Source organism: Harpia harpyja, chromosome 3 (genome assembly GCF_026419915.1).
Source record: "Harpia harpyja isolate bHarHar1 chromosome 3, bHarHar1 primary haplotype, whole genome shotgun sequence".
Lineage (NCBI taxonomy): Eukaryota > Metazoa > Chordata > Aves > Accipitriformes > Accipitridae > Harpia > Harpia harpyja.
In genome coordinates, this window is record NC_068942.1 from 80,562,213 (window position 1) to 80,574,996 (window position 12,784).

The 12,784-nt window shown below is 36.9% G+C and overlaps 1 protein-coding gene across 1 annotated transcript in view; it reads right to left on the minus strand.

The window, feature by feature from the left end:
* The window catches only part of KLHDC1 (kelch domain containing 1), a 30,937-nt gene that overhangs the window by 11,008 nt on the left and 7,145 nt on the right, over window positions 1-12,784 (minus strand). Inside the window, exons 4-8 of the mRNA XM_052783684.1 lie at window positions 11,885-12,003; window positions 10,035-10,113; window positions 9,031-9,114; window positions 6,942-7,025; window positions 730-788 (exon numbers count right to left, since the gene is read on the minus strand). Coding sequence (XP_052639644.1) covers window positions 730-788; window positions 6,942-7,025; window positions 9,031-9,114; window positions 10,035-10,113; window positions 11,885-12,003 — 425 coding nt within the window. The remainder of the gene's footprint in view (window positions 1-729; window positions 789-6,941; window positions 7,026-9,030; window positions 9,115-10,034; window positions 10,114-11,884; window positions 12,004-12,784) is intronic.

Genomic DNA, 12,784 nt, shown 5'->3' on the forward strand with positions numbered 1-12,784 from the left:
GCCAAACGGTTAAAGCCCCTGTGGTATGGAGGGCGATGGCTGAAATATCATTGACAGCCAGATCAGTACTGACACATACTCAGTAAAGGTGTATTTCACAGTCTTTTATGAAATTACTATTAGGTTACCTTGAGAATAGGAACAGAACAGTGATTATCACTCATCAGTTACTGTTTATCTCCTGGTTTGTCTATCAGCTAACAATATATCCACTGATTCTACCCATGTAGTAGGCACTATCATAAGTGCTATATGCAAGCAAACAAATCTTAGGAAGTATAGTAATACCTCATTTAGTTTAAAATTGAAATATTTAAGTCATGCTTTTACTTGATTTTTTAAAAAATGGTTAAGATGCTTATCTTGGAGAGGGGGAGATCTTTCCCCAATCTGTACCATAATGAGCCAAATATAGATAGTAAAAACAGTATTCAAAAAGACATCAAAACTGAAATTCCGTATGGATAAATGTACCCATCTTGAAAATGAGGATGTTAAATCATTACATGCTGTGCTTAAAATAGCATCATCAACGCTTTGGTGCAGAAAAGAAAAAGCTTAGTAACCACTATCAAATTAAATTAAATTGAAATCACAATATAACAGCTGTTAAAATAGTCCCCAAACTCCCATTCTCCTCTTGGAAAAGCTACAAAATTAGCACTAGAACTACTTAACAATATGTTTCAATCTGCTACATTCAACTTAGTGTTACAGAGAGAAACCTACCTTCCAGACCAAGTCCAAGTGTCTAAATTCAGGCAGTGCAAATCGTTCATTCTAGTTTGCTAAAACAAATAAATAAAATCCCAGTTGTGTTATATTAAGCAAACAATGAGCAAAGTATTTCAGTGAGGCCTTCCCAGGACAGAATATTCCAAGTAACAATATTTTGAAGAAAACCGTACCCATGTGTCTTAAAACAACTTTATATTATGTGGCAGATGAAAAGTATTTCTCCTCAAAAAAACCATGCAACTCTCAGAAAACTACCTGTCAGGCATATTTACAGTAATGCAACAGCAGTATGGGGCCAATTTTAGCTTTTAATAGTGGTTTAATAGTGAAGAACTATGTGATATTCAGTTCCTGCAAATGTATTCAATTTTCATCCAGAGAATTCACGGTAGGTAATTGCAGAAGGTATAATATTCTACATATAGCTTCCTCTCATCATTTTTCTTTGCATTCTGATCAGAACTATGCATCTTCCTGCCTGGTCACTTATTCCTTGAAATATTCTAGTAGCTACTGCACTCAGTAGATGATATCCCACAAAAAGTTCATCACATCTGTGTTTTTCTCCTTTCTGGAAGGCAAGCCCTTTCACAAAGTTACTACTAGCAACAACAAGGTTTTATGACCCTTTAGCATTTGCCATAAAAATAATAAAATGTATCTATAAGAACATTGGGAAATCAATATACTTGCATATCTGCCTGTGTTTTGAGATGAAGAAAGTAATTGCCTTAGAAACATAAGGGCAGGGGGGGAATATAAGAAAGAATTTCTTTGCTTTAGTTTGTAGCAATATTCTCAATGGCTCGCAATACACTTGACTGATTCCCCTAGGTACTATGACTACAAAACAGAATCTGAGAAGTAGGGAAATATATCTTGCCTTACCTTACAATTTCTTTTCTCCTAGGGTAGTCCATAGATCTATTAGAATAAGCCTTTCTCCAGCTTGCAGATCCTTTGAGGCAGAAACTAGACTTGTCATTTAAGTCAGAATAGGAATAGTTTTACCCCTGAGAACTCAGCCAGTTAGTGAGTTTGAGAGACTTCCAAAGCTATCCATCAGAGCTACGGAAGGTCTCTCAGGGTATTTCAGGAAACAGCAAGGTTTTCAGGAGAGCTATGGCCTCCTCTGATCAAGTACGTGCTAGCCCTTTTCTGTCCTAGGGAAGAGAATGTTAACTAGCATTTTGGAACGCCTTCAGAGAGGCCAATAGGCTAAAGAAAAGCAGAATGTGAGGGCTTTTGGTGCATTGCCTGAGAAACTTTATCCCCACTAGAGGGTGAATATAATAATAAAGTGTAGTCCAGCTAGCAGCTAGTGGAACAGATCTGTCTTCCATGACAAGTCTATTCAGTTTCCTGCTCCTTCAGGTGGCTTTGAAGGAGATGAGGAACAAATTATACAAGCAGAAAGCAAAATGCAATTACTGAGCATCTTCTGCTGTACCTTTACACAGCTAAATGCTTGGGGGTAGGGTGGGGAAAAAGCAACATCCTGGCCTCTAGAACTAAAAATATTTAATCATCTTGGAATAACACAGTTCGATACAGAGGACATCTATTAAAGAAAGGGAAGAAAGAAAGTTGCTGTTATGTTGGAAATTAAGGTTTCAAGAAGATCCTGTCCAAGACCTCCTCGCTGACTTTCCTTTCCTAGGCATTAGGCAGAAGATGGAGTAGTTTTCAGTTTCTTGGTCCCTGGGAAATCAACGTATTACAATCTTTACATTCTCATGATTCAACGGATTGACAGATGCATAATTACATCAACCTCATTTTGAATTCAAAATACAGCATCATTGGACATTTATGTCTAAGATTCAGTCCTTTAACATAGCTTTAACAAATGAAAATGCCTTTCTACCCCACCCTTATTTCGGAAACTGTAAAGCACACAGTCAGGTTACAGTATCGTCACTTGCTACATGCAGTTTTCTTGCAGTTTCTCATGTATTTCTACATGCTACCTACTATATTTAATCATTTAGCTGATAATCCTAAAATGATTCTTAATTGGCTTAAAAGCATCAAGCCTTGTAAGAGGGTTTGCATTTCGCTTTGAGCTACAAGGACTCCTTAGACATCCCACTTTCTCTACGGCATGTTCATTTATTTGCAGCCCAGTAAACATTAACCAGGATCTGCTTTGTCTCAGGAGTAGCTTTCTAGCATGATGAAAAGCATTAAGGGTTGACATATTTACAGCTCACTGCTCTTACAGTAAACTTCATGCAGCTCTCCATTGTGAGATTTACAATCAAACAGCTATTACAGCTCAAATCTTTGTAAGAAAAGGATTGCAGGTCAACGTATCTTCTGATCTTCAGTGACAGAAAGGATAACAGGAAATATAAACATGCATACATTAAGGCGTCAGATGTGTGAAGAGCTGCTAGAAAGACTTTGTTTTATTACTTCATCATTCTTTACATGAAAATCTTCCACTTAAATCAAACATGAGACTGGCATCAACTTTTGGACTAACTCTCTTTCCTTCCCACTTTCTCCCATTTCTGTTTTTTCAGGGGCTTACCTGGAGGAACAGAGTCCACATAATACTTCTGAGCCTGTTTTCAAATGATTCCTTGTACAATTGATTTTGACCATCACCATCATCTTCTTTTACCAGTTCTAGCTCCAAGTTTGGAAAAAGGTGCCCTTTCCTCCCAGAAAGATGAATAGGAGAAGCCTCATGACACTTCCTGGCCCTTTCTGGTTCCTTGTAGAGCCTTTTCCCTGGGAAGATTTGTATTATGGTGAACTAGAAGGAGAAGGAGGAGCAGAGCAACCCCATATTTGCTCCTTAATTTATGGAGAAAAGCAAGACTTCATCCTTTGAGGAGGAGTTACTCCTGTTGTCAGGAAATGTAGTGTTTTTCCTGATGTCTTTAGCTTTCCTTTCCTGTTTCATGACCTACATTAATTCCTCAAGCCCCACTGAATGTTCCCTAACCTTTGTAAGTTTCCTTCCATTTATTTCTAGGATAGAAAGTGAATCAATAATAATCACCAAGGTGAAGATCACACTTACTGCTCTCCTACAAAATTAAATATAGCTTTCCAAAATTTCAGTCTTCTCTGACATTGTTCCCAAGTGGTTTCACTGAAATTTAGCAAATGGTTATTAAGGAAGCTGATGCTACCTGAGGAAGAGAAAAACCTTTTCAGATCAGAGCCTTCTTGTTTTTCTGAATCCTGCAGTCAAACAGTCAAAGAGTTAAATGGAAGCCAGAGGGCATGTCTAATCATGCAACAGCACAGTGGAGAAATGACAGGCAAGCTCCAGTTTACTAATAATTTCACTTGCAGAGGCTGCATGGGAATCCTAGCTTGAGTTAAAGCAGTTCAGTTACAAAAGGCACAGTGCAGCAACCCTAACTAGCTTGGACACAACCCTCAATGCCATTCTGTTTCTGGGGTGAAGACCTCTGCACTTGCTAACAAAAAGCCAGAGGGAGCAAGGCTTTGAAGGCTGAGGAAGTGTTCAGAAATAAATGGTAGGCCAGAACGTCCCAAGCTGCATGTTTACTTCTTCACATCTAAGTTTCTTTCCCTCTCACTTCTGCAGGCTTGCTAAATGAGGAGCAGCATTCAGTTCAGCTGCAGTTAGCATGAGTTCCATTTATATAGCCCACACGAAAGAGCAAGTCCATAGCAGAGGCACAGGGCTCACTTAGCCTGGCATGGCTAACCCTGACAAACAAGATTCAAGTAAGACTAGATACTTTTTCAATCTTTTCTAATATCCCTCTATTTCCTTAGTTATTTGCAAATCAAGTTTGTCCAAACCTACAGCTCTGGAAGCTACTGCATGCAGTTCTCTCTCAGTCAGAGGTGGGGCTTTAGCAACAATTCCAGAGATCGTGAGCCTGTATGAAAGGCCACGTAATGCAGAATGGTAAGAATAAACAGGATCAATTTTGGTTACTTTCTTTTCTGATTGCTCTGAAAAGGTACTTAGGTAAAAACTTTTCCTGCAGCTGTGGGAGGCAATTCAAACTGAAAAACTGGCTGGACATTGTGTGGCCATTCTAAACCTGCCTTGATCTGTTTGTCTGGTTTCTGTCTGAGCAAGCAGGAGTAAGCCATTTTGTAACAGAACTGTAGACTTTCCCCGAGAAGAACACTGCATTAGAGTACAGCTTTTACAGCATGGAAAACAGGGGATAGGGAACAAAGTGCAATTTTACACGGTTTTATTTGCAAGTACTTGAAAACACAAGGTTTAGGTTATGGCAGCTTTCCAAGATGAAGTTGGCATAGGTTCACTGTAGGGCATTTCCAACCAACAGTTAATTCCTTCTCTTTCATGTAACAAAACTATAGAAACACAGCACTGCAGGCTCTCAAAAGCTTCTTCACTGTTACTTTTCATAGTAGTAGAGATAGAAAGCATCGTCTCATACTCAAGCTGAATAAGATTAAAGGTTCTAAATCAGCTGTAGGTAAAAAGAGCTAAAAACTTAAATTAAAAAAAATATATGGAAGAATACACAGTAACTTAAATTAGTTTTTTTTACTTGCCTTACAGGATCTGTTTCTCACATTCCTGATAAACTCCCGCTCATACAGAGACCTTTAAAAATATCATCTTCCCTATGCTTTTGCAACAGTTCTAAAAAGAGCTGGTACACTTTCCAGCCCATAAGGAAACTATCATTGCAAAAAATTTACAAACAATAGGGGAGCCTGCATAAGTTTAGACTACCTACTACCATCCTTACTTTCAGACATAAGACAGGAATATGTTTTTTTATTGGATTGCTGCCTCAGGCTTAAATTCCTATATTAGTGCTTTAGCAGAGAAGAACTGAAGAGAAAAATCTCCTCTGACTAGTACTAGAAAAATTAAGTGTGTTGCTGAGAAGTTTTAGTATCTCCTTGCTAACCAGTGGCGGCTTCAAGTTTGTTAGGTACAGATAACCAGGGGGATGATGCCTATGACCTTTTTTTTTTTTTTTTAAGTTAAAAAGAGCTAGGAAGACTTAAGATTATATAGCAAGAATCTAGCCTTGATTTAAATATGCACTGATTGCATCCTATACAGACAGCTCTTACACCGTCTTTGACTATTATCTAAGGGACAACAGATTTAAGATCCTCCCAGTGTATTACATGGTACAGTCTTGGATCAACTATCAAGAAAGCAAATACAAGCCTGACTCTTGTGGTAAAGAGCTTATGTTGGGTCCACAGAATAAAGCTGTTAACAGCAATCTTCATGGTATGCTGCACATACTCTGTATCAAAGGCACAGAGCATGCTAAAGGTAAAGACTGAGTCTGCAAAATTGACATTCAGAGAGCAGAGGAGAGGCTTAACAGGACTGGAATGACCCGTGCTTGCAATAGCCTGTGCTATCAGATAACATGCTGCAGCATCCTGTACCAGCTTGAATGTACAGAGACTAATAGCTTTGTATCCAGACATTATAATCACATGCTGCTCTTCCAGACATCTGTATTTCAGTCACTTATGTGCAAAAAATGACAAAAGTTTAAATTATAAAGCCAACTGAAATCTGTTATTTCCTACCTTTCAGTACCACATGTTGCAATTGTAAATTTAAAATACTGTATCCCAACAGCTATTTTGAACTTCACTTTCCCCGAAAGTAAACATCAGGGTATGAGAGATGTGTATGTGAGTAATTGACTGTTCTTACACATTTCCTCTTTCTTTAGTGGGGGGGAGCACAAGCTAAATTCCCCATTATATTTACTACTTGCTAGCATTCCATTACATGAAATGGGGAAAAAAAAAGCCAGCAGGTTTGATGTATAAATCTGCTAAGCTGTAGCAAGCACACAATGCTAGCATCTCATCATTTATTTAAACCTGGTCTATCAGCAGGCTTGCTTTTGCTCCACTCCCAAAGAACCATCTCCTGCAGAGGTTACACCCATGTTAACCATTTTTGTTGATTTACAAACATTTGCATTTACCATAGTCATCTGTTTTTTCCCTTTCTGGGACAATGTATGCTTCATCATTAATACCACAGACAGAAAGGCAGACTCTTCTTTTTGTAAGGTAGAGGGGGATGAAAAGAAGCATCCTGGATTCAACACCCCTAACATACAGGTTAGCCCAAAGACATTTTGGATTTTTTTCTACTACAAAGTAGCTTGCTATAAAAAAAAAACAACTGTCAAGAAAATAATATTACTACTAATAACATGTTTTAATTAAACACTAACCAGCACTCGTCCTCCAAAGATGTAACCTTTATTTCCCAGCACAGCACATGTATGAGCTGCTCGAGGCTGAGGTGGATCTCCACCCTGAAAGAATCAAAATAAGATCCTTCAGAACATCATCAAAGTGCCAGCCAAGGACAGTGGCAAGTCAGTAACACAGAGACTGCGAAGATAAGGCCAATATGCATCAATATGCTGACAGAACTGCAACTTTAAAAGGAAATAACTTGTAGTCACATCCAAGACTCCACAGACATTAGAAGATACACGTAATTGCCAAGGACGGCTTTAACCAAGTTCCGTCAGTTGCTAATGTTTAATAAATGCCCTCTTGATCTGATTTATCACTGCTTTACTTAAGTGACATTCCATTGATTTATCTTTAATTCCTAAGCTCCAAATTACAGTAACACATCAGTTATTGTTGATATCTCCTGTGTAGCTTTATTTTTCTGAAGTGCAAACCATCAGGAACTGGTACTAAAATGTCAGGAAATCAGATCTTAAAATTTGATGTTACATCCAACAGCAACATTCCAAAAAGTCTTCCCTGTGTAAATCAGAAATAAAGATAGCAAAATTGGCTTGTACTTTTTAATGGTAATTTCATTTTTTGCATTTAGTTTTATAGGAATTTCAGAACATCCTATAAAGAGCATAAAATAGCGTCAGACACTCATGACAATATACTACTTCTACTGAGTTCTTATGTAAACTCACCAGGATTTATGAACCTTTATAGTATACTACCATATTAATATCAATAAATAGAAATGTGTGCATTACTGTTTTACTGGGTAAGCGAGTATACATGCTCCTTTGGGAGACTATTAAAATAATGTATTTGCTGAAGAATACCTGATCTGTTCATTCTAATGATATAGTATGACTGGGAGATATTTATTCAAAATATTTTTCAACACTAACTCTAAAAGGGAATACAGCAACTCCATATACACAATGCTCAAAATAACGAGCATATAACCCTCACGTACTAAACATGTATCTTTACTCCACAAAGGAAAACTGAAGGCCTAAACTAGCAATACAGCGAGTTTACTCTCTCTCCCCTTGCCTCCTTTAAGTCTGTGAAAGCCGAATAGGGAATCCAGAGAGACTGGATTGTTCTTTCAGCCCGATATACTATCCTTCACACTGACCTATCAGCTTTATGAAAAGGGGCAGGGGTGGAAGGAAGAAATCTCTAGGCAGACCTTAATCTCTCATACGGTCAACTCTCAGTTATCTGTGATAGTTTATCCATGTTGCAGATTAATTATACACAGATACAGTCAACCAAATGGCTTGATATCAAAACAGTTCAGATAAATGGGGTTCGCTAACCTCAGTTTGGCAACATTAAAACCATTCATGTGTTTCTACCACCCACCCCCCAAAGACCTTCGCTTTGTTCCAGACAGCCTTCGCTAGGTGTGAGACAAGATAAATACAGAGCTGGCCTGGGTTAATGGCTCTGCTCCAGCCATGAAACTCTTCCAGACCCAAACCCCTGGCAGGGCCTCCAAGGATACCCAAAGTCAGTATAATGACCATAATCCATTTCTGCAGGACCTTAGCTTGCTTTGTGAGGAGCCATGGAAACACCTCCACACCCCATTCCTCAGCCCCACTCTGGTATTCCTACCAAATAGTTTTCCGGAGTATTCCAGTGCCTTGTCTTTCCAGTAACAGAGTGCTGACAGTAATTTCATATTCCCAACAGTTGTCTTAAAGCTTGAATATAAAGCTTTATCTCAAAACTATCCCCTAGATACAGAATATCTGTATCATCTTCTAATGTATCCGGATTTCTAATACCTCTCTGAAGCTTATGATATTTTTCGCATCAGAACTGCATTATAGAAAAAAACACCAGCCTAATAACATCCTGTGGGAAAAAAATTAATATCAGTTCTGAATTTTCCACACTTCAGAGGCATTGAGTGTCCTCCTGTTCAATGTTATAAGCCCAAGCAATACTAAGCATATTCAAATTACTTCTCCCAACATCAATTTCAAGAGCACAATAACTATTCAAAATGCAGTAAAATCACACTTGTGACAAAAGACAAGACTAAAAAACACTTACTCTAATTGCTGGTTGAGACCAAGTTTGTGTGGTTGTATCAAAAACATGAACATCATTATGCCATCCCCAGAATATCTGTCCTTCCTAAAAAAAGAGGTTAAAAAATTAAAAATAAGTTTATACTATTCTAAAATCTTTGTGCTTATTAAAGGATACAAACCCAGAAGTGATCTATAAAAACAGAAAATAAACTAAAATACAGAATTTTATTAAAATAAAGATATGCTACTATTTTTAATAACGATGCAGCAGCTCTGATCTAGCTGAAGGTCAACAGCATTCAGGAATGTTAGGGCTGATGACACTTTTGAAAACAGGCTTTGGGCTTCAACATCAGTCACTGCAGTAGACAAATTCTACCTTCTAAGTTTTAGGGTAACATACCGAGAAATGAATAGAATGTACAAAGGAATGCTCAAGTCAATGTTTAACATTTGATGTAAGGATCTATATTTCCTTGAATGCATACCTATTTCTTAAATTAATTCCTGTCACTAAATGCTCTAATCAGTCTCCTTCTTTCTATTAACTGTAAGAAATCATTATAGGAAACAAGCTAATCTAGGCATCTTAAAGTAATGGCATTTACTCTGGATAACAAATTAAAGAAATTAACTGAAAGCACTTGTCAGGTAAACTTGTGAAGCTATAAATTCCCTACTGTTACTTCAAGGAAATAAATTGTAAAATTTTCTGGGAGTTTCATATTTAAAATATGTCTTCAGATTTAAAGTACTGCCTTTGTTCCTGCTTTGACAGCATTTTGTTCCATTGCACTCAAAGCCTAGCACTGGGTACTTGGAATACGCTGAACACCCACTGCTCCCAACATGCAGTACCTTCAATTTCAAATCTAAGCAGAAGATTCTAATTTGCATTTCTGCTGATGCCACAAATAAAAGAAAAATCTGACAGATTTTCAAACTTACTGAGTATAGTATAAAAGATCACGTTTTGACAATCAGAAAGGACAAATCACTCTGAATTTGTGACAAATCTCTTACCCAAAATGCATCATGGACATCAAAACAATCACTCAGTTCATTATGCTTCCTACAGCCATAGCCGCCAAAATATATTAGCCTAAAAGAACAACAACAAAAAACAAGTTGTTAGCTGTTTTGTAAATAACATTCAAACGCATAAGCTGTAACAATGAATTTCAAATTTTGGTTTACATACTATACTATTAATAATATAAACAACTTAAAATATTTCATATTGCACCTAATTACACAGCAAACCTTACCAAGATGAAGGTAATAGTTACACTCCTCAACAAGCCTGACAGAAATCCACATAAGAAAGGAAGGAGGTTCAAGATACCTCAGAGTCCCTACTGTCTATTCCTCCATCCACAAGCTTATTTAACAGTCACATTTTCAGACATGAGTCTTAAAATGACACACAACACACAAGACAGTGAAATGCCTATGCTTCTGCTAGAATTCCTACCCTTTTCTATTGAAATTCCTATGCTGCTGCTATATTTGTTAGCCTTCTGCATACATCTTTTCACAACAAACGCTCCCAAGGTTCAGCCCACAGACTGCCTGTGACCCACAAAATCTTCTCTAGCTTATAAAGAATTTTTTTCTAACTAAGCACTACTGAACATATTGCATTGCAAGTATTGTTACACACCTCCCAGCCTAATATTCCACCCATGAAATGGCCATCCATAAGAATTGGTTCCTAAAGTTTTGTTTAACTTCAACATTTGAGGATATTTGGTATAGTTGTTAGTGATCTTGGGAGAAGGCAATTTAGGAAATGATGGGATGGTGAAGGTCATTCCAGACTGACATTCCTAGGGAAACAGAGTTACTGAAAGCATTGTGCAATACACCAAGACATCCTGATCTGCAAATTCACATCTTGTGAAATTTTAATGTATACTTCTGAAAAGGTGCATAGCTTGTCCCCAAATACTTCTGTTAAATGAAAAGGTTACACTGCCACCTAAAATAAGTAATTTTCTTAGTATGCAGATTACATGATACTCTGAATAGATTTAGTTTTGAATAATCTTGTTTTAACAGCTAAGGAGAAGTTGTTCAAATATATGTAATTTCATATATCTTGCAGTTAAGTTAGATTTACAAAACCAAGACATAGTCCTGAGAGCCATTATACAGTTTATGCAAAACCTCTTTAGAGTCCAGAAACAGATAAATCATTTACATTTTATACTGTTCACTGTATATCATATCCTTACTTGTCTATAATAACTTTTATAACGAATCACTGACATGTCACTTTCTTGTGACCACATATGCCACAATATCCAGACACTTTCCATAATAAACACAAAATCTGAAGTATTTATTTTTAGCCAAGTATTTTTTCTAAATACACTCAGTAACTTTTACAACACAAATATCTAGACTGACTTGGTTCTTATAAAATAATCACTGCAATGACTTTGCAATTGTCAGCATTTGTATGCTGTTAAAATGCTTGAAAATATACTACATATATTTTATTGCAGGTAATAATTTAATGCTTACATAATGTAAAAAAAAAAGAAAGATGTAATTTTTATACTGATTTTTTCAAAGTGTTAAAAATAAAACATAAGTAATAGATGCATAATGATTTTTATGTAAAGTCTCAAAGCATTCCATGAACTTTCACTAAATTTCCCAACCCTCTCCTAAAGTGGGTTTATACTTACCATTAATTCAGCTCACATGTGAGAAAACTCTGCTAGAAAGTTGTTAGGAGAGTTACACAAAATCCCATAGCAAGCCAAGCTAAGAATTAGTTTCATGAATCCCAAACCTGTGTGCTCTTCACTTTACAGTACTGCCTCTCTGCAATTAACACATATTAAATATTCTTAATGTGTTACCTGTCCTTATACACCCAGCAGGAAAGCTTGTCACGTGGTGTAGGAGGTTGACCTTTAAAATTTGTAATTTTTTTCCACCTATAGGTTCCATTTTTTGTTCGCAAATTAACATAATACAGCTTAAAAGAAAAAAATTACAATATTTTCAGTATAAATGATGTCAAAGAATCCAGCACAAATCACCAACAAAAAGAACAATCCACCACCCCCAGAATACACAACTTCCTCTGAAAAAAAAAAAAGAGGAACTGACAATGAAGTTTACAATATGTAGAAATATATAGGAAGAGTCCAATACACCACAAGAACACAGTTATTAACAGCAAGTTTCCTTGCCATCAGTCAGCCAGACCAGAACAGTAATATCCTGCTCCTTCCAGAGTCAATTGAAGCCTTGCAAAAAAACTTCTGCAAGACAAACAGCTCAGTTCAATTCTACTGGGAGAACTGTCAGTAGTTCTGCCTAACCTGACGACGCAACTGCACAAAAACCAACAAGGCTTGTGAACCAAGTACTACACTGAGATCTGATTACAGGCTCCATTTCGGTTATTTTTCTAGTCAGGACTGAACTCTGACTTCATTTACACTAAATGATAAAGCAGCTTATTTCATCTACTTTGCCACTCCAGTCTTCCGTTACAAGGAAAACTGGTAGCTCTATTTTAACTTTAATTATTACCTGATTATATAAGAAAGGTAATCACTATCCAAGAGCAAAAAGTGATATTCTGAGATCAATTTCAATTATGACTCCCAACATATTTAAAAACAAAAAAAAAGCAATTGGGAAAGCACTAGTAGTTTTCAGAAAGAAATACAGAAAGTTTCACGTAATGGGTCTTATTCTGAAGCTGTGATTCAGTGAAAAATCCCAGAAAAATATAGGAAGTTGAATGT